The following is a 23,421-nucleotide window of genomic DNA, read 5'->3' on the forward strand; positions in this document are numbered from 1 at the left end:
ATTTAGCTGACAGAACAGAAGTGCGTCAGTGATTCAGAGATTATTTCATTCATTCATTAATTCTGCACCGATGTTAGCGTGAACAGAGTGAAGAGACGGCGATGAGGCTCGTGAGTGACTTTTACCTCAGGTGATGAGACCGAGACTGATGTGAATGAGAAACATATTTCAGGAAAAACTACTTTTCGGGATTATATACTGTATATAGATAATAGGAAAAGTAAAATGTTTAAAACCTAGCCAATTATAAATACAAATAATCCAATAACTCAAATATGTTGCAAAGATATTCAGTGTTCTTTCACTTTTTAGTTAAAAATATAATATCTTTGTGTAGATGTTGATGTTTTGTGATGGACGTATTATTATGTGTCCATTAGAAGACTTTTCCTTTGCGCTTGAATCAGGAACAGAGTGAAGGTCAGTCCAGTTGTCTCCATTACTGAATGAGATCTCGTCTCCAGCTCGAGCCGGCCATAGTCTAGTCAATGTCAGACGGTGGGGTGCGTCGGATTCGGTGTTCCTCGCAGGAGAAAACGAGCGGTAACATGAGGAGTTAATGGATCCCAGCTTCCTGCAGATGAAGCACCAGCATCATCAATAATGAAGTGATATTGACTTTAACGTCTCTCTCTGTGTCATCAGGCTAGCACATCCCCTCCTCTAACCAACATTACATCATCCTCAAAGCAGCTGGGAGGATTTTTAGTGTGCTTTATTATGTTAGTTGCAGACTGACCTTTATTTTTTTTGTATTCTAGGTCAGGAATCTGCTTCTGGAAAGGCTCTGAGAGCTGTCTCAGTTCCAGGAAAATTGTTTTTTGCAGCATGACAGAGGATAATGTATTGAAATTAATCAGTCTGGTTCTAGACCAGCATGTTTTACTAGCTGTAGTTTGTTTTATTGGTTATTGGTGCCTCAGGATTAGTGGAACAGCACAGTAATATATATAAAAAAAAAAAAAAGTAATAAAGATGTTGCATTCCACTGTGACACAATGAGATTCTCAATCGAGGGCTTTAAATAGGCACAGAACTGGAGCTCTAAAGGTTAATACGTGATGTACATTAACACATACAATTAGAAGAACTCAATCCCACTTCTCTGGCTGCTCTAGCCTGGCTATGATAACTAATCTAGATTGCTAGCTCACAAGCATAAACACACTTTATCTGAATCATTGGTTTATTCATCTAGCTGACTGGGTAATCAAGTGGCATTTAAATTATGTGATCAGCAATATTTTTTTTGAGAATTGCTGATCGCACAAGCTTTCTGCTAAAGCTGCTGTTGCTAAATCTGTGTCCAGTTTCATTCCCCTCCGCCTTTTTTACCAAAAAAAAAAAAAAAAAAAAAAAAAAGGTTCCAAAATGTCCTCTCATTTCATTATTTTTGATGATGTTATATATTATGATTTTTTTTTCCCCCCACAGCAAGGTCAAAAAGACAAATGGAGTTAAGCTGGAGGCAGCGTGAGGAGGAAATTAGTTAAGTGTCTATAGCAAGACTGACAGGACAGGACACAGACAACCAGTCTGTCTGTTTTTTTATATTTTATAAGGCATTTGCATCTTTACTGAAATGGATTTTCCACACTATTGAAGCCTTTGGCACCTGAAAACAGGAACCAGTTCAGTCCCAATGAATTCTGTAATGCTAATGAAAGCTTGAATGCAAGTGCAAGAGGCAGAACTTTCTGAATTGACAAGGAAGTCATAAATACCTTTTCTCTGGCTGAAATCACCCAACCTGCTATCTATAATGTTTATGTAATGATCACATGTAACATATAACTGCAAAGTAGGAACTGTAATTATAAATGAAATTGAGCTAGCTTGGTATTGAGTAAATGAACTAGCATTACAATCAGGGGCTGTTATGGCTAGCTAGCAAAGAGATCCATGATGCAAGGTGTTAAATATGGCTAGTGTAACACCATGTGGCTGTAGCTGGGGTGGCTAAACAAGTAACTGAATTACCAGATACTAGATACTATGACTTGATAAAATGAAATGTTAAATAAAATAAGATGTTAAACCTTTTCATATAGATAGATAGATAGATAGATAGCTCAACAGCAAAACTTGGACCGGGGCATTTGAGCTATAAATCATGCCACAGGGGACCACACAGTGACCGCACAGGACTGTGAGGAGAACATTAACCTGTTTTACTGAAATTGTGTGTGTGTGTGTGTGATTTTTAAATCACTTGTCACTAGCTGTAGCTGATTTTTCTAGACGCTCCATTTTGTCAGCAGATTGTTGTGACAGGTTTAACAGCATCATGTGAGGTGTTAGCTCATGTCAAACACACATGGGGAGTAGATATGCGTCCTTCTGTTTTGTTCAGCTTAACCATGTTAAGGTTCAGTTTGTTCTCAAAGTCTGGGGTTTTCTTCTGTGAAGCTTAAATGAATGCTTTGCCTTTAAGGTAAGTCTTTATTCTGCACTCATTTGTCAGGTGGATTGTCAGTGCTACAGTATGATTAATGCTAAAAAGCATATCATATAGTTTTGTTCTTGAGTTTAAAAAAAGTTATAGAAGTCAGACTCATGGCTTTAGTCAGCGGTAAGCCTGATTTATGAGGTGTTTGGCTTTTTAAAGGAACCCCAGGGGATTAAGTGTGTGTGCTGCTCTCATGGCTACAGCAGTGTTTCATGAACACAGTTATTAGCCTTGTTTTTTCAGCTTGTTTTTGCAGCTCAGCTCTCAGGGTTGCCAGATTGGATCAGCTGTTTTTAAAATCAGTTCTGATTTAAAACCAGCATGGACTGATAGAAACCAAATCTAATTTATCCAAATCACTCATCTCTTTTATAATAATCATCATCATCATCCAGGGTGTATTCCCACCTCATGTCCAGTGGTCCCAGGCTAGACTCCGGAAGCACTGTGACCCTGACCAGGATAAAGTAGTTACTGTAGATGGATGAGTGTTGTTGTTGTTGTGAATTGTGAATGATGATAAGGAGTTTAACAACTTTATAATCAGTCATTAAAAAAAAAAATGCATCAGCAGCAAAGCAATTCCAAGGCCATTTTCTCCTAATACTGCATTCATGTCATATCTAAATAACCCTAATTACCATCTTCCACCAGGAAAACTGTTCATGTCAGCTCTGAGTAGGAAATTTGGGAGATGTTTGACAGCAACGGTTACTCCAGCCAAAGGAATTTTAGGTTATGTTTTGGTTGAGGCCCAACTGATAAATTGAGTTCTATTAATCATTAATGAGTGAAAACTACAATTATAATCATTTTTGACAAATTCAGGATAATGGGAAATTTTCCCAGCTTTTCAAATGATCCCACATGACATGAAAGCAGCTGTGATTGCCCTGGTATCTGGCAACCGTGTCTGTTCTGTGAGTACTGAAATGGGACCCAACAGAGCGACAGGATTGTTTTTGAGGTTCTGAATGCCTGAGTTCTGCCTTACATAACCAGCTTGCTGCTTAGAGGCATAGAGGAACATATATTTTGGCCCTCAGCTCTGTGCACTTCACTAAGTAACACATATAGTCACTGTCAGGGTGTTCCTGTTAAAGTTAAACTGCTTAGTAAGAAACACAAGTGTGTGTGTGTTAGCCTGTTGTGCAGTTTGTGGCATGTTTCAAAGAACTCTTGATTTTACACTAGGGGCTACACGATATTGAAGAAAAATTCGATATATGATAACTGGTTAAATAATGTGATATGCGGTATAATAATAAGTGTGTAAAATCGATTGAAGTTATATTTATATATTTAAAAACTTAACCAACATGCATGTTTCATGTTCTTTTAAGGAAAAGAAAGCATTCTCTGCTATGTGTCACCCTAAAGCTTTGATTTTTTTACGTAACTTTTTGAAGTATTCAGATCATTCAGTTATTGCAAGCCCTTGCGATATGCATATCGCGATATTTACAATTGCGATATTTCGCTATATTGTGCAGCCCTAGTTTACCCAGACATGGTTTTTCATGCTGGAACAGGTTTGGTCCTCTTAGCTCCAGTGAAGGGAAACTGTAATGCTACAGCATACAAAGACATTCTATACAATTGTGTGCTTCCAACTTTGTGGCAACAGTTTGGGGAAGAACCACATACGGGTGTGATCGTCAGGTGTGAACAAATTTTTGGCCATATAGTGTATTTTGATATGATTTGGATACCCAAACAAGGAAAAATGTAAACTTAACGATTCCCTGTACAGTTAAGTTAAATTTAGGCCTTTGAAAGAAACAGATTTAATTCATATTTCAACAGACAAACTAAACAGTTAAGTCCCCACATTGTCACCACTCATAAAAGAAGCAGGGCTTTCCCCACCTCCTAATTCCCAATTCAATCGATCATTTTTTCCTTTAGCAATGCATCTCCAGCATTACTATAATCAACATCTCTGATTAATTTTTTATCAAACAAAAGTGAATAATTTTAATTCAGGAGCTGTAGTTAAGACTTCTGTTGTTAAGACTGAGACAAGAGCAGGATAGAGTCCAACTGAAAGAAAGATCGAGTCAAGATCAAGACTGAACACCAGCAAATCCTTTTCAAGGCCAAGCCTTTGCATCAGCTAGTTGGCTTAGTCTGTACATTATACCAGTGATTAGGCTGTTTTGTAGAAGAATTACTTCTCATTACACTTTGTGCATTCTGAAAGAAGCAACACAAACATTTTCTTTCTTTTTTTTTTTTTTTATTTATTTATTTATTTATTTTTAAACAAACTCTTGACCGAGACCTAGACAAGTCAAAGTACAAATGCCAATATTTCCAAGACCAAGACGAATACAGAAAATGTCTCGAAACCTAGTTGGGACCAAATCTCACAAGAGCAATGATTGATGTAATAACTTGCTGAGCTTCATATCTTCTCAAGGCTTCTGGTTGATTTGCACTTCAAGGTTTCTTTCATAGACCAGACAATCAAATCACACAAACATTTCATCACTACTTCAGTGAGCCAGACAGGCATTGATCCTCACAGGATGTGCTTTAGGCCACGCTGGTGAGCAGACGACTCCTGCTGTGAAAGAGCCTAATGATTTCATCTTGTAGTCCTACAGACAGGAGCCATAATCCAGACCAGGCCTGAACAGAGACTCCAGTCAGACAGTCCGATATTATAACTTCGTCTCTGTGTTATAACTTTTATCTGTAGAGAAGGTTACGATTTTGGCTATTGGGTTTTACAGAATAATATCTTAGGAGTGAGGTTGGGCAGTATGGCAATATTGTGATAGGTATCTTCAGAATCCCTGACCAGGATAAAAGTGGTTCCTGATGATGAATGAATAGACACAATTTTTATTTGAGTAACAGGTTTTATTAACTGTTGAGCCAAAAAATAATAATAACGTTGAATTATCCGTTGAGTTGCTAGATCCAAAGATCATTAAATCATTAAATGCTGAGTTTCTTCCTTTGAGGTACTTTGCCAGGCCTTTACTGCAGCCGCCTTCAGTTGCTGCTCGTATGTGGGTCCTTCTGCCTTCAGTTTTGTCTTGAGTAAATGAAAAGCTTGCTCAGCTGGGTTGAGGTGACTGACTCGGCCATTTAAGAACATTCCATTTCTTTGCCTTAAGAAGCTCTTGGGTTGCTTTCACGGTACGTTTTGGGTCACTATCCATTTGTACTGTGAAGCACCATCCTATCAGTTTTGCAGCATTTGACAGAATCTGAGCCGAGAGTATAGCTCTATACACTTCGTCCTGCTACTTCTATCAGCAGTCACATCATCAATAAACACTAGTGAGCCCGTTCCATTGGCAGCCATACATGCCCATGCCATAACACTGCCTCCACATGTGTGACAGATGATGTGGTATGCTTTGGATCATGAGCTCTACTTTTCCATAGTCCTTCTCCATAGTCTTCTCTTCCCATCATTCTGGTACAACTTAATGTTTTGTCAGAACAGGTCAGGCTTTTTTTTTTTAAAAGTTTTTTTTTTTTTTTTTTTTTAAATCAAAGTCTAATCTGGTCTTTCAGTTCTTGAGTATTTCCAGTGGTTTGCATCATGAGGTAAACCATCTGTATTTACATTCCTAAAAGCATCTCTTGATTGTAGACTTTGACAATGATACGCCTACCTCCTCCAGAGTGTTCTTCACTTGGCTACATGTTGTGAAGGGGTTTTTCTTCAACAAGTAAAGAATTCTGCGATCATCCATTTTAGCCTTCCAGAACCTTTGGTGTTGCTGAGCTTGCCAGTGCATTACTACTTTTTAAGAACGTACCAGATTGTTGATTTGGCCCCTCCTAAAGTTTTTGCTGTCTCTCTGATAGTTTTGTTTTGTTTTTTAGACTAATGATGGCCTCCTTCGCTTTGGACGGCATATTGAGAGTTCCCATGAACAGCTACCAAATGCAAAGTCAATGCTTGGAACCAACTCCAAACCTTTATCTCCTTAATTTGTCATGAATTAATGACGAAAGATGCCACATCTGGTCATGAAACTGCTTATTAGTCTGTTGTTCAATTACTTTTGAGCCTGTGAAAATGGAGGGACTCTGTTTTTTTTTTTGTTTGTTTGTTTTTTTTTTAAAAAAAAAAAAAAAAAAAAGACTGTAATTCCTAAATGGTTAATGCAATAAACCGTTTTTTTGTTAAACCCCTTGAATTAAAGCTGAGAGTCTACATTTTGACTGCTTCATTTCAAATCCATTCTAGTGGTGTACAGAGGCAAAATTACAAAAATTGTCACTGTCCAAATACTTATGGACCTGACTGTAACGCAACATTATTTCAAATATTTTTGTTTGGTGTTATTTTTTCAATAGTTATTACTTAATAATTACGTATACACAGTGTCCCTGTTACTTCCAGGACACTGCTCTCAGACGTCACGTTCATTTCCTCACTGTAATTTCTGTCGATTGCCTCCTTCACCTCCCTGAATCCCCGCTTTTTTGTTGTTAAGTCACAGGTTTTTTTTTTTTTCTACTGTACAGCCATTTGAAAAAAGGTTCTGTGATGGTTATTGGCTGAACGAGTTCCTGTGCCGGGTTTCACTTTAGCTAACGTATGTTGAAGCATCACCACTTCCTCTCGCTACTTCTGCATAATGCGCCTTTCTCATGAAGAAGAACAGCTGTAAGTTCTTTTTAAAATGGTCTTTGTTACTCTTTTTCTTTATTTGTGGTGTTCTTTTTCAGTTTGAAAATGTCCAGTGGGTTAATGGAGGTGAAAAGCTGTAGAATGTAGCCAGGCCACTTTTGCTGCCTTTCAAAAAAAACAAAAAAAAAAACAGAATATGACAGCTAAGCAGAAATGCAAACAGGAATGTGCTGCATATTTCACACATTTTTCTGTTTCTAGGTTAATAATACGTTACTGCACTTTCTAAAGGCTACTGAGTTTAATCCTATGTTGCTTCTGCTCATGGATTGTTGATACACACTCTCAGAAAAAGTTACTAACCTGTATCTTTCCTTGTTGCTGGGGGTGTACCATCGAAGGCGCATGCTTTGTACCTTTAGTATGTATCTCACCTCGAAACATGAACATAGTGTACTTTTACAAAATGATGTAAGATCCATATTTAGACTTTCACGACCACTGATAACCACTGTACTTGTTAAAACTTTAACCTAAAAGCTAATTAAAGGTTCACCCCATGCACCATCCCAGGTGAAAGATACAAGCTAAAGGTGCAAAAGGGGTATCCTTGGTGGTACCACCCCAGAGACAAGGGGGGGAAAAAAAGTACAGTTTGGTACCTTTTATTTCTGATCTGATGTCGTAGTGATGTTGAGCTGATGCTGGAGCTCACACTATGCCGTATGTGGCATGATGTTTTGATGCCCTATATTAGCATGTGGTTTGGGACATGGCCTGAGGTTGTATTTTGATCATCAGTACTATGTTGACACACTATTTAATACATTAGTATGCAGTTTGGGACTTATCCTGTTACCTGAGGTTGTATTTTAAACATCAGCACTACTTTGATGCACTATTTAATACATTAGTATGCAGTTTGGGATATACCCTGAGTCCCAAGGTTGGATTTCAATCATTAGTATTATTTTTAACACACTAGTGTAGTAGTGTAAGGTTTGGGACATATCCTGAGGTTGTATTTTAATCATCTGTACTCTTTTGACACACTAGTACATGAATATGCAGTTTGGGACGTATCCTGATTCCTGGGGCTGTATTTTAATCATCAGCACTACTTTGACGTACTATTTAGCAAATTAGCATGTGGTTTGGGACGTATCCTGAGCCCCAAGGTTGTATTTTAATCATTAGTATTATTTTAACACACTATTTAGTATGGTAGTATGGGTTAAGGACATATCCTGCATCCTGAGATTATATTTTAATCATCATCACTACTTTGACACACTATTTAGTATATTAATATGTGGTTTGGGATGCCTCCTGATTCCTGAGACTGTATTTTAATCATCAGCTCTACTCTGGCACACTATTTAATACATTATTATGTGATTTGGGACATATCCTGAGTCCTAAGGTTGTATTTTAATAATTCATTCTATTTGAACACTATTTAGCACAGTAGCATGTGGTTTGGGGCGTGTCCTGAGGTAGTATTGTAATCTTCAGTACTATTCTGATGCACTAATTACTATGTCAGATGTCATTAGTATGTGATTTGGGACATGTCCTGAGTCTTTGTATTTTAATCATTCATATTTTGTATGGTAGTATGCGGTTTGTGATGTAGCCTCAGAGAGAGCGCCAGCTTTCCTGACTGAGAGACAGGAAGTGCGGGGGGGCAGGGCGTAGTGTGCACACTCCTGATAACACACAAAAACAGTGATACTCAATACTGATTCTTGTTGACTCAAAGTTCCATTAGTGTCATGTTTTGATATCAGTTTGGGATATCACACCATACACACTTTCAAACCAGAGGCTAAAACACACACAGTGTGTGGAACACCAAACCACGTGGGTTCCTCTGAGAGGAAGTGTTTGTTTGTTAATGACACAGTTTAATGCAAGAACGTCAGCGTGCTAAAAAAAATCAGCTTTTGCTTTACCAGAACAGGATCTTTCTTCAGAGAGTTGTTTTGCATAAAGATGTTTCACACTGATTTAATCTCACTTAGTGCTGGTTTTATGCTGTGCTCTTTGTGTCATTGGACCACATAATGTGTGCTACTGATCGGTGGTGTATTTGTGGATCACTAACAGCAGTAGGATTGTTCACAGCAGAGTGTGTTCTTTGTTTTGTGTGTGAGTAGGACGCAGTCGTTGCTTGGAGCTTCTGTGTGTCGTGACGACAGTTAGTGCTATTATGAACGGCCAGGATTTCCAAACACTAGAGCATACAGGAATGATTGGAAATGTCCAGTTTATGTAGTCAAAGAGTTTAATGTTATTTCATCCGTATACACACATGTACGAAACACTGATATTAGACAAAATATTGATGATTAAGATCAGTTCAGGACAGCACAGTGCATAACCAGGGAGGTGGTTAATACAGGAGCAGCATCAGTATCAAGTACATGGTAGAATTAAACATGCTAATCTAAACAGACTGCAAAATACACAAGACTGTAAGCCAGAGGAGTGTGTATGGGAGGTGTGGGGTGTGTTTGGGTATGTCTGAGTCAGTGTGTTAGGGCTTTAGGCATTGAATGTTCAATTCAAGCTTGTTGACCTTGAATGTTCAGTTCAGATGAGTAGCTCTCGTTTATCAAACTGACATGAAGGAATTTGTTCATAAATTGTTTGCAGGGACATTTACGCAAGAAAGGTATAATTAATGAAAATCCAGTTATTTCAGAAAAATGTCCATATCCTACAAGTGCTCCAGAGTTTGTGTAAATTTACATATAAGGAGACTCCCTAATCTGGGCACGGTGGCTTAGCTGTTAGCACGGTTTGCTTCACACCTCCTGGGTTGGGGGTTCAAATCCCACCTCCGCCCTATGTGTGCAGAGTTTGCATGTTCTTCCCGGGCTTCGAGGGTTTCCTCCGAGTGCTCCAGTTTCCTCCCCCAGTCCAAAGGCATGCAGTGATTGACATTTCCAAATTGTCTGTGGTTGGCCATGTCTAGGGTGTCCCCCTGCCTTGCGTTCCCTGGGATAGGCTCCAGGCTCTCCTGCGACCCTGTGTAGGATATGCGGTATGGAATATGGATAGTTGGAGACTCTCTAATGTGAACCTTGGCTAATCGGCTTTCAGTCTTATAGCTGATGATGAGTTGCTGCTGTTTTATATATGGATAACACAACTGTCGATTTTAAATCGCTTCTTTATATAAGTTACACATCAATTTAACGAACATTTTGTGAAACTCAGTTGTTTCATATTAACAATTTGAAAGAATCAAATCATTAAAAATTTTTTAGTCAAATAAGACTAGCTGTTCAAATAGCACTAAAGTAATGGCACCCTGTAAAAGAAGTAAGAGTTGGTGTGTGTTTATGGTAGCTGACACGCTGCAGTGGATGAGCTGCGTTATGGGAAGATTCGCGCATACCATGCATACGAGGCGGTCTTTCAATGTTTAGTTATCATTTTCATCTCTCTGCGAAGTTTTGTAGGAGTTCCTAAATGTAAATCAGCTGTGCCATGAACATACTTGGTAATTTAAGGCTGATTGGCATTTATCAACATCCACATAAGTCTGAAAAATCAGCTTTAGAGACAACTTTTATTTCAATCTTTTGGGAATGTGTTTTGTTACCTTTGGCATATAAAAGAATTTACTCACGGCTTTACAAAATGATTAATAAGTGAGGCCCAGTGTTTGCTTGAGTGTTCTCTAGACCTCTTAAGTTCAGGTAAGTGACATGGGAGCTGTATGTATCAGACAGTGAGTTCAGGTTGATGTTGGGCAGAGCTTTAGGTCGTGTAATGTTCAGGTCAGGTGGATGATGGATGGGGGGTTTAGAAGTGTATAATTAGTTCAGGTGCCAAGATTCAGCCTGTACTGTCAATGAATATTCAATATTCTGTTCTATGCCTTTTAGGAATATTATGTAAGTGCTGCTTTACAGGAGGCCCTACTGGTCTTGTACTGGGTGTTAAAGTACCATGAGAACATTTGGCTGACACGTGGCTGTAAGGGAACAGTATGCATAATAAGTCCTATTAATAATGTAAAACCTTATGCAACCTCTCATTGTCAGAGCTTTTGTATCGCATTTCAGTGGAAGGTGCCAGATTAGGGCTATTATATATTTATAAAGGGCCATGAAAGCCATCAGAGAGATTCGACTGTGACCTGAACTGACCTGAGAAGAGTCAAATATTAGTATGATCATAAAGTCTCTGTAAATTAATGGGTTTGGGGTTTCGGCATACCTGGGGTTGGATTTAATTGAGTAGAGTGACTTTCATTGGTAAAAGATTCAAGCAATAAACATTTCCTCTTCTTTATGATAATTATGATGTGGAAGTATGAGACATTTGTGGCCTATCAGCAGGAGGCGGTGAAGACAATGTTGAAACCAGCCTGAATCTTTGCCACACACTCGACTGCTTAGAATAAACATTTAGATCCACAAACCACAACATTTAGGTGAAGTATTCTCTATTTAGAAAGTTCATTTAAAGGGCAGAACAAGACAAAACACATGGCTGGAGGCTGTAGACTTTAATAAGGCTTTGAGAGGTAGAATGGGGTCAGAATGTAACTTGGTGATTTAACATCAGCTTTAAAAATACATATTAAATCCAGAAACTCAGTTCTGTAATTGACAGGAAATGAGTGGTCGGAGATTAGGTGCTATTCCATCATCCTGCTTTCAGCAGAAGATACAGGGGTCGTCATCAGTTTAGCAGTAATACTGTAGGGGACTTTCAAAAGATAAACTAAAGAGAAATCATGATATAAAAAGAAAAATAGATGGAACCTTGAAGTACTTCTCAAGTAACAGCCATGAAGGAAGATGGCAGCTCTCCAGAGGCCGACACCACACTTGAGACATACTATGCTAAGGCCTAGTGCAATTAAACCAGCACACGTTTCCAGAATCAGTTTTCCATAATACATCAATACATCAGAGACTGTGTATCATCTGCATAGTAGTGATGTGAGATGGTACATTTGAAACCCAATTAAGTGAAAGTGTGTACAATAAAAACAAAATGGGACCCAAGATGTCACCGTGAGGTGCGCAGGTGTCAAATGTTGCACTACGTTTCAGTAAAATGAATCTATTATGCTATAGATACTATAGATGGGTGTCAAGATTAATGAAAAATAAAGTGTATTAATAAGGTTGGGCCATCACATGCAGCAAAACAGCTTTAGTGCACCTTCTTAACTCTCTAGAACTGTACTAGAGTGATGAACACCATTCTTCCTAAAGATATTCTGTCAGTTGGTTTTGTGATGATGGTGGTGCAGAGTGCTGTCTAACACATCACTCCAAAATCTCCCACTTTAGATCTGGTGACTGTGAAGGCTATAGCACAAGATTTGCATCATTTTCATCCTCATCAGTTCTTTCAGTGAGCCCTTGTACCGTCTAAGTGTGGGTGGTCATCCTGGGAGAGACCACGCCCACAATGATAGGAATGTTTCATCATGCTTATTGACTTATTGAAAAAACGTACTGTAATGATTTTAACAAGTGGACCCAAACTATGCCAGCAAAATAAATAAACGCTGTCAACAGCAGGGCAGCCACAAGTTGTTAATTTATCACCTAGTTGTAAGTCATTACTTTAGAAAGAGCACGCTCTGTGCTGTGGTGTACTCAAAAACCTGAATGGGATTTCTCAAGAATATATTACTTGGAAATAAGGAAAGCTGAGAAAAGACAGTACGCTTTAAATCCTTTAAAAGGACACGTAGTTTAGAGACCTTAGACAGAACTGTTTGTTATAAGATTCTGGATGTTTAAAGTGGGACAGAACAGTGCCACTGGCTAAGCTTTTATGAATAATGTAGCATGACCAACAGTGTATAGTACATCTTTAAAAAGAAAGTGTGAGATCCACATGAAAGGGACTAGTAGTAGCAGGCCTCATCTGCAAAACATCTGACAGATTGGGCAGTGCCACATGCTACAACTAGTATAGGAGGACTGTAAGTAATTAAATAGTCACAAGTTTCAGCAGTAGCCTTTGAAATAATGGTGACATTAAAGCTTAGGAAGACTTTCATTCAGCTTCAGTATCTGCTTATCCACGTCAGGGTCACGGTGAATCTGCAGCCTATCCCAGGAACGCTGGGGGTGAGTTGGTAATACACCCTGGATAGGATGCCAGTCTACTGCAGGAATTCTGAACATGTTTTTTCCCTACATTGATCTATCCTGTATTACATGTTTTCAGATTCCAAATATTAGTTTTTCATAGGCTCTTTTCTCCTTTTGTGCATGCTCGGTTGCACTCGAGTTCGTACATGACTGACCGGTGTTGGATTAATTGGGAGTTCATGGGTAATTGAACTAGCTCAATGCTTTAATTTTGCGTGCATGCCCTTTCTTCCTCGGCTGAAAGCCCCGCTGTTCTTCTCTGCTGACGCTGAAACCAATTGAGATGCTAGTGCTTATGCATTCAGCTTTCAACCTTTAATCTTGAATATGTGTGAAATGTGCCATGAGCGTGTTTCCACAATAATGGCAAATTCAGGATTTCGCTTTAAAAAAGAGGAACTGTGTATGAGCAACCCAAAACATGATGAAACCGTGTACCACTTGCACAGAGGATTACGATATAAGGCCTATTTTGCAACTTACAGGAAGTACATTCTGTAGTAAGTTTCTTGTATGTTTTTTTTTTAAAGATGATGAAGAAATGATCAAATATAGAATAAGCAGTGTTGGGGATAAAGTGATGAAAAAAGAAAGACATCACATTTGTTTTGGGGTATCTTTATGTCTTAGGTATTAACAAATGTATTTATTTATTTTAAACTTTCGTAAAATGGGCAAATTGCTGGTATGTACATGGTTGCGTAACAGCTTTATCTAATGTAGAAGTTGCTACAGATATATCGTATGTATGAAGGCTAGACTGAATGTACTGTGGTATCTGAAACCACTGCAGTGGCCAGAATTCAGACCTCTGATAAATGTCACTGCTGGACATTATCCATATTGGATTTTATCCAAATTGATATTGCAGAAAAGCAAGAGTCTCTCACTGATCTCATGCCCTCTAGCTTGTGCCAGTTTTGAATTTTGAATCAAATCAGTGCTACAAATTAGAGCATACCTCTGTTTCTGTTTCATACCTCTGTTTTAGTATAGAGCAACTTTCTATTGCTTCATAGATTGGTTGATCACATCCCTTTAACTCTGGGACAAAACTAAAGAAACAAACCTTGCCCACCAAACAAGTCTAGGCTGATCAACTGCATTTGGGAGACAAAGAATTAAATAAATGTGTTTTTGGATAAACTCTTTCTTTTTAGACATTCAGCGTGTCCACACAGATGCAAATATGCAATATTATAAAGTCCAGAGCTTGATCTGGAATATAGGATCGCTGTGCCATTGCAGCACAATATCTCTAATATGTTCTACTTATTATCATAAAAACATTTCCACATCAGTTAATCCCCAAACTTGAAAACCTGGCTTATAATGTTCAATTGTAGTTTTATAACAGGTCCCTCACTTTTATTAGTTATTAAACTATTACATTAGAGTCGATGTTTACTCTGCTTTGTATCCTACTCAGGTTGAACTGATGAAGATGCCGCTTGGAAAACTTCACGTGCTCCCATCAGACATTCGGTCTGTCACTGAACAGGTGCCAAATGGATTCCAGCCCCCTTAAATAGTTCGGCTGAAATTCCTTTAAAAAGAATGTGCGTGCAGAACGGGGGCTGAGGAGACCTCTTGTGCGTTTTGTTGCCCTAGTTTGAATAGGGGAATGCAAATGTTCTTTTGTTAACACTAGCATTCCTGGACCTGCAATGTACATTCAGGATTAGTCTATTTGATTAGTGCAGTCCAAAGATGATCTCTAATTAGCTGTGAAACAGGGTGAGTAGTCAGGTGGCCAAATTGTGTACATGACTTGGCACCAAACCTCACATCACGGGTAAACTTATTTCAAACCAGAGGGCCATTTTGAGTCTCTGAGCCGCTCTCAGTAATTAAAAAAAGTGAGACAGTTCGAAGAAATACGTACTTGCATATGAATAGTTTCCCTAATTGTCAACCATCAGCCTATCGTCTGCTCAGAGCTGTTTAACATAATAGTGGCTTCGTTTATTCATCTTCAGGCACCTGGTCAGGGTGGTGGTGGATCCCGAGCCTATCCCAGAACACTGAGCGTGAGGCAGGAATACACCCTGGATGGGACACACACACATTCACACACACTTTCACACCTTGGGGTCTACCAGCATGTTTTGCAGGTTGGAAGGAAACCCACAAAGACACACAGGGGAGAACATGTGAAACCACACAGACAGTAAACCAAGCTCAAGATTGAATGAAAGACCCTGGAGCTGTGCCATCATGCTGCCTCCCTTCTCCCTGAACGGTTGTAAATTCTCACCTATACCTATTCCAGGAAGCACTAACCCTGGTGTCGTGTAAGGGGGTCTAGGGGTGAGGAGGACACGTAAGAGGGACCAAAAATTGTCCAGGCAGTCCATTAACCTGTCAAGGGGCCCAACATTTGTACAGGCTCCCTTGCTGTCATTCGAACTGCAGCACAGGATCCCAACCCTGTCACTGTTTTTTCACATTTCAGTGTTTCCCCTGCTCTAACACACCCGCTTCAATTCAGGAAGGGCTGGGAGTCGAATCAAGTGTGTTGGAAGACGGGAAAAGTCTAAAATGTGCAGGACTTGCGGGGGGTTTTTCCAGGACTAGAGTTGGAAATCTATAAACTTAAGTGACTCGATTCGTTACAAGAGATTCGAGTCAGTTGAAGTGATTCAGTTAATCTCAACAGATTCGACTCAATCGAAGTGATTCAGTTAATCTCAACAGATTCGACTCAATCGAAATGATTCAGTTAATCTCAAGAGATTCGACTCAATCGAAGTGATTCACTTAATCTCAAGAGATTCGACTCAATTGAAGTGATTCAGTTCATCTCAAGAGATTCGACTCAATTGAAGTGATTCGATTCGTGCCAAAACGGAATCGGTTCTGCTGTTACACTGATTGAGTGTGTGTGTGTGTGTGTGTGTGTGTGTGTGTGTGTGTGTGTGTGTGTGTGTGTGTGTGTGTGTGTGTGTGTGTGTGTGTGCATCCCGGATTAAAACCGCCCCCCATGGAAGTCTGACCCGTGTCAGAATGAAGGATAAGGAGCTGAAATACAGCAATCCGAGCCGCTTTCGTGGTGCATGTGTCGGTTGAGTGGGCGGAGTTTATAGCTCTGATTGCTGCTTTCATTCTCCACTCACAGCCAGGACACGCAGAAGCTCGAGGCCGCATTCTAAACGTCTGTATGCTTCCTACACACGCGCACTACCTAGGGCACTACGGAATGCATTCTGTGCGTCACATGAGTGCACTTTGTGCTCCTTACGGAGGCGTTTGGGACGCGGCCTGGGTTTGAGCTCACAGTCTTGCGATGCCGTTGGCACAGCGAGCTGGTCGCGCTGTAGTTCAGCGCTGCTTCGTGTTCCAGGTGAATGTTACCCGATTCAGGATTATTCTCTTATAGGAATAGGGATTATTTTTAAATATATATATAATACGTGATCAGTTTTTGTCGTAAACATGGATTACAGGTAGAGAAAACTCCTAATAATTTTTAATTTCCTCCCAATCCGTAATATTGGGCTACTTCTTGGTGTTTTTTTTTTTTTTCGGTTCATTCTGGAAACTCCTTCGACGTTTCCGTTTAAATAGCGCATGAAATCCACCGAGATGTGGAGCAGAAACGATTTCGAGGATGGCCTGGATATCTATAAAGCGGGTAAGTCCCGGGACAGGTGGTGTTTTAGGGTTAAAACCGGGGAAATGATGGAGATTTGTCTCGCTCGTGCCTAACGGAATCTCAGCGCGCGACTAACGGCATCTTCTTATTGTTAGCTAGCTCAGTTAGCAAGGCGGTTTATTTTTTTTATTTTTTTGCATGTGGGCTTGGAAACCATTTTAATTTTCATTTACACTTTAATAAATTAGCTTTAAACCAGGCATAACTCATTCACTGACACGCTGGAGGTCTCTATCCCAATATTACTAGTAGTTAAAACGGATAAATAATTAGCTTGCTAGCATTAGCTGCATCATGTTATAGCTTCACTGGTGTTCATTTTACTCCTGCTGCACACCAGGTCAGCGACTGTTACACAGTTAAACACCATTTTAGTGTTTATTATTATTATTATTATTGTTACTATTTTGTATTTTGTGTGTTTTCAGGGTCAAACTAGCTGAATATTGCACAATATTTAACGCTAATGTTGCGAAAATCTGGCAGCACTTCCTCACTTCCTCTGCTGAGTTACTACAGTGTAATTAGCATCTGAAACAAAACTACATAAAAATGTTTGGGTTTTTTTCACAAATATGATTTGATTAGAGATTATACAATGCATTCTCAAGCTTTTTCTTCCTGTACATCCAGCAACATATTTAAATTTCACAAACATATCATTTTATGAACATAATCCAACTACTCAAATAACTGAAATATTAGGTCCATGATTTAAACATATACAATAATCTTTTGGTTATTTATTCCAGATGTAGAGATTTTATAACTAAGTTTTCCTCTCACAGATCACATGAAGTGTAAATTAATGTTTTTTATATATAAGGCTGCTTGTTTTTTGAGTTATAGAGGTTTAGGTTCATGTCAGTATCTGTCTAAACTAGTTATAAATTATAAATAAGCGTTACTTAAACGCTTGTGTCTCAGCATGGACTTCTCTAAAGCTGGACTTCTCTAAAGCTGGACATCTCTAAAGCTGGACTTCTCTAAAGCTGGACTTCTCAGAGACAAGAGTCTCACATTATAATTCATAACAGTTCTCTGGTTGTGATCACGCTCACATTGCGACTAACACAGACAGTTGACGATAAATTTCCTGTGAGAGAGATTTTTCTGATTAAAACCTGACAGTGAGCGCTGCTACGATGCTTATCGAAAAGCCGCCACGTTGTAGGATGACGCCAAGCTCGAGTACACTACAGATACAGCAGTGGTAACGGCAAAGACAAAACGTGCTAACGAACACGTAAAATATCCGTACTACTTCAAGCTCACTTTGACACAGCTCGAAACAACACAGCTCATTTGCATGTAGCGACGCCCACAAAACTCCATAAAAGGTCGTGTGCACAGACAGCTGGGGGCACGAAATGAACTATCAGGGTAACGGCAGAAAGACAAGTGGAAGTTACTTTGACTCACTTCTATGCCAATAAAAATATTTAATAATTAATAATAATAATAATAAGCAAGCGCTGAATCTTTCATCAGCTGAGGCATTTCTTTTACGGCTTACAGATCGACCCGTCCTCTGTTTATACACTGCCATTTCTTTAGGCATAAGGAAAAAAGTTTAATTTGATTTCTGGGTTCCAGTTAAGGAATATAAAAAATAAAGAAAGTGAGCCAACACAAACCCAGAAATTAAATTAAACTTTTTCATTGTGACTAAAGAAGTGAAGGTGTATAAACAGAGGTGGAAGGTGGAAGTTATTTTGACTCACTTCTATGCCAAAAAAATATTTAGGAATTAATGATAGTAATGATAATAATAGTAATAATAATAATAATAAGCAAGCGCTGAATCTTTCATCAGCTGAGGCATTTCTTTTACAGCTTACAGATCGACCCATCCTGTTTTTATAAACTGCCATTTCTTTAGTCAAAATGGAAAAGTTTAATTTAACTTCTGGGTTTGTGTTGGCTCACTTTCTTTATTTTTTTTATATTCCTTGATTAATTCCAATAATGTGAAATGACTTGATGGTACTTTTAGCCTCTGACCCAGTGAACTAGCATGAGGATGTGTTTCTGATAGAGACTCCAAAGCGCTTCTACAAGTCGATCTGGATAACGGCGTCTGCTAAACGCTGTAAATTTAATAAAAAATAACCAGTTTATTCCAGATATAAAAGTGCAGCAATCCATGCAAATTATATGATTTGAAGTCGATCAAATCGAAGTTTACGTTAGTTAGTTTTCTCGGTTTTCTCACCCTCAGGACCACGAGTAGGATACGAACGTTTTTTTTACGGGATGCGGAGGAATTTCCGGGATTTTCATGACTACCAGTTTTCTTGTGTAAAAGCTTGTGCTAATGATTTATAAATAAATCCGTTCATCTCCAGCTTGATAAATGAGGACCAGCGTTATCACAAATATCACACACACACACACACACACACACATCATACATACCACACTTTCACTTCTCTCAGATCTCAGCATGTGCCATGAATTGGTTCTAAGATAAAGACCGATATTTAACAATCGTGATCTCACGGCGTCTTAAATACAGACTGCGTGGTGACGTCAGTTTTGTACGATGTTTTATTTTTGCTAATTGCCTTCAGTCCCCAGTTTTTCTGTCCTAAAGACATTTTGGGGAAAAATATTTGGTCAAACCAGTTTTCCCTTCTTACAAGCTGCACACGGATTGAGTTTGTAGTGAGATTTGCACAGTTTATTTAATCTTTATAGAAGGAGTCTCCAGTGTCAGTGCTTTGTAACACTCAGAGGTAAAGATGTAACTTTATAGAACGTCGCTCTTTGCTGTGGTTCAGTAACAAGCTGCAATTTTTTTGTCTTATTAACGTGAAGAGAGAGAAAGAAGAGAAGCCGGTGAACGATTATGATTATGAACGATTATGTACATGATAACAGAAACTAGCTTGTTTCTTAAACGTCTTAAAACGGATAAATGGATAAAAATATGATGTTATTCTTTAATAAATAAAAAATAAATAATTGTTGCCAAATTGCTGTCGATTAAGAGATATAAGACACTTAGGGACGTGTTGATATTGGAAAATAAAAGTAACATCACACCATCCTATCACTGATTATTTTCCTGTAACTGCACACCCCGGAGTCTTTTACTCAGCACTTACTGTATACAGTTTACTGTGAACATTTTACAGGAGCTGAGGGGATATTAGTCTGAACACAGGAAGTGTGTCGTCACGATCCGACCGAATCGTGCAAGTTTAAGTATCACGTTAAAAAAATCTGAAGTATGCGTGATATCCTGAAGGAGCACGCCGCTGCCTGCTGTGCGATCGCCCGCGGTGGACGCTCGAGACACGCCTCACACATCTTCCAGAGAAAAAGTCTAGAGTTTATCTCATCTTTAGGGCGAGGAGCTTGTACGTTCAAACTTGTAGAAAAACACAGCAGCTGGATTTCCATTCGAACGTTTCGTAATAATTTTGAATTAATTCTCATAACGAAGCTTTGTTTACATCAACTACTGATGCACAAATCCTGAGGATTTAATAAGTGACCAGGGAGAAAAGACGACACTAATCAAAGCGCATGGCGGTTTCTCGCCTCTGCACTGAAGGAAAAGAGACAAAACAGCAGCGAGAGATTTGATGTTTGATGTTCGATGTTCGTTCATCTCCAGCGCTGATCCAGGAGCCACCGCTCTCTCACTCCAGATCCAGTCTTTACTCTCCTCTAACTTACCTGAGCTCTAACTCACCTGTTTCTCATTTCTTCCGTCAGTGTGTTTAAGCCGCACGCTTTCACTCGATTATTTGTGAGGTTTTGGCATTTCATTTTCATGAGTCACAGTCCTGTGCAGGTTTTTTTTTTTTTTTTTAAATCAAGTTTGTCATTGATTACGTTCTTTGCTTGATTGACTTTTTTTTGTACCTTTTTTTTTTTTTTTAAAACTACACATGCTTCTACATTCGACTGCCTCAGAGTTCACGACAGCTCTGTATCCCATTGAGTGTGGAGGTGATGATTGATATTACTTTTTTTGATTTTCTTGAAATCAAGAAAAACCTTAGTTTCTGTCCAAACACTAACTCACTGTTCTCTGTGGCCATGTTTATGTATAAACAGAACATAGCTGCACACTTAAGACACACATACAAATGTATAGATTTATTATAAAACAGCATGTCAAACCATTTTAAAGAAAGATACTATAAGTACACATTACAAGCAAAACATTTCCCAAAAAAATAGAGTATTATGTTTAAAAATGTAAATAAATTAATAGACATATAGGTCATAATTAGACAAAAATGTATTTGGACACTCAATAGTGACTTTATTAAAGATCACTCTTACACACTTAGTGTTGCCATCTTTTGTTTCACAGAACCCCTTGATGATGTCCGGGAATTGAATCAACCAGTTTCTGTAACAGTTGTGGTGGAAATTTCCTCTAGGTTTCAAATAATAAACCTTTAACTTTATCCACACTAGAGAAAATTCCATTTTCCCCCCAAGGTGTAGAGGTCTCTTTGTGTGTGAGGAGGTTTTATTGCCAGTTTATTAGGTCTACCTACTGCATGAGTCACTTTGCAGGTGTGCAACTGCACAGGTATTGACACGCCTCTGTCAGTGGAAAGAGATTGCTTTAGGACCAACAGTAAATGATAGATTTATACCACGTTTGTCTATAGCTCGTAACTCAAATCTGAAATTTCTACATAAATGTCAGCACGGTCTCCTCAACCCCGAGTTCAGCAAGTGACACCAAATCAAAATGGCTGCTCACAGCACGAACAGGAAACATGAGTTATTCTGTATATACAAGTATTTGCTTTAGGTCAGTCTACATACAGACATGTTCCCTTATTAAATCTATAACACTGACTATACAGTTGGCTGTTTCGTGAAGGTAAATATACATCGTGTACGTACATATACATGTATACGGAATATGTATACAGAAATAATACGTATACGCGATACTGAGGTTCCATTTCCGAGTTAATTTGGGGCCGGGGGCTCGGTGGCTTAGTGGTTTCAGGGGTTTCATTCGGGTACTTTGGTTTTCTCCTCCAGTCCAGAGACATGTGTTGTAGGCTGATCGGCATTTCCAATTTGTCTGTAGAGTCTGTTTGTGTGTGATTTTGCCCTGCGATGGATGGAGTTAAGTTGGACGCAGCTTTATCCTCAGCACAGTAGTGACACTAAACTTGGTGCAGAAATCTGTATTTAGCGCATGAGGAAGAATGTCAGCTATTATATTTTGAACTGGATATTATATGTAGTAGATTCCAGTGTTTTTGTGCCCACTGTAACTTTGTAAATTTGAATTAACCGGGTATATCGCTATGTGGAAGTATTAATATTACGTGTGACTGTAGCTGTAACAGAACTCCCTCCTGATTTGCGTTAAAGAGGACAGCCGTAATGACTATGTCTAACCACATTACACCCTGAAATAGCTCAGGTTAGCTGATGAAGAGTTAAAACCCGGGCTTATGGGTTGGTGTTACTCACATGCACTTGGCCTTGTTTTGTTCTTATATGAGTCAGGGGGATGAGAAAGAGCTGTAGTGTGCACACTGAACACTGAGAGTTTGGAATATGTTTAGATTTTCCTCTGCTTCCTCATCTCACTCTGCCTCTACTGAGTCAGAATCATTTCACGATTATGATCCACAGGGCTCAGGATTATGCAAGCCTGGTCATTTAGTCTCTGCACGCTTGTGCTGTGAGTGAGTCCTAACTGTTTGAATGTTTTTCTCCTCATGAGCACTGTTTCTGTGGTGACCGTGTCCTCTGGTTTTGCTGTCTAGGTTCCAGTGCGTCCTCTCCTGGGTGGGTGCCAGGCTGTGAGTCAGCATGGCACGGCTCATCCTCCATCAGCAGCAGTAACCGCGCCAGGCGCCACAGCGCCGCCTCCGACAGCGCCGACACAGGCATAGGAACGTCCTGCTCGGACAGCGTGGAAGGTAAGGGACCTCCTAAAGGTCATGCTCTTGACCTTTTCACATGGACCAACCTGCTGGTGTGCTTACGTTCAGAACTACTGAGTTCTCATCTGTTAGTGCGTTTGAATTAAAAAAACTTTAGCTGAGAGTCGGGAAGGGATGGGACATAAAACATAAGCATAAAATTCATTGGTCAGAGATACAGCGATGCGAAAACATAAAGAAACCTTTGCCAAGTTTATGTTACAAATATTAAATATTAAATATTATACCTAGCTTGTTTAAATATTTAATGTACTGTATCCAGCATTTCTTTTCTTTTTTTTCCCCTCTAAAACACTCTGCATTTTTGCGTGTCAGTTTAGCAGCTTGCATTAAAGAAAAATGTCGCAACCCAAAGAACAAGGTTTTTTTTTTTTTTTTTGTTTTTTTTTTTTTCCCTCAACTGCACTGAGTCTGTGAGTCTTTGGAAACGGACAGATGATCTCAGGACAGATGATCTCAGGCTCAGGCCAGTTATTTTAGTCCGCACCCGAGTGTGAAATGTGTTCTCACCTGCCTAAACGAAGGAGGAAAAACACACACCAGGGTTCAACTCAAAAAGACCAAATGCTGCGTATGTGAAAGCACCGAAAGCTGAGATCAGTGCTGTGATTAATTGATTATTACAAGTGATG

At 39.2% G+C, this 23,421-nt stretch overlaps 1 protein-coding gene across 5 annotated transcripts in view; it reads left to right on the forward strand.

Annotated features, from left to right (window-relative positions):
* Window positions 1–6,949: 6,949 nt before the first annotated feature.
* cep85l (centrosomal protein 85, like) overlaps window positions 6,950–23,421 on the forward strand; it is a 64,317-nt gene continuing 47,845 nt past the window's right edge. For 2 of the 5 annotated variants that reach the window (XR_008305267.1, XM_053242215.1), the window contains exons 1-2: window positions 16,464–16,823; window positions 22,610–22,765. Coding sequence is in view for 3 of the 5 variants with exons in the window: in XM_053242215.1 (XP_053098190.1) it covers window positions 16,760–16,823; window positions 22,610–22,765 (220 nt within the window). In the remaining 2 variants the exon portion in view is untranslated. Of the gene's footprint in view, window positions 7,089–16,463; window positions 16,824–22,609; window positions 22,766–23,421 lie in introns of those variants that run through there. The other 3 variants (XR_008305266.1, XM_034313436.2, XM_034313437.2) reach the window with 2 other exon arrangements.

Source organism: Pangasianodon hypophthalmus, chromosome 19, assembly GCF_027358585.1.
Source record: "Pangasianodon hypophthalmus isolate fPanHyp1 chromosome 19, fPanHyp1.pri, whole genome shotgun sequence".
Taxonomy (NCBI): domain Eukaryota; kingdom Metazoa; phylum Chordata; class Actinopteri; order Siluriformes; family Pangasiidae; genus Pangasianodon; species Pangasianodon hypophthalmus.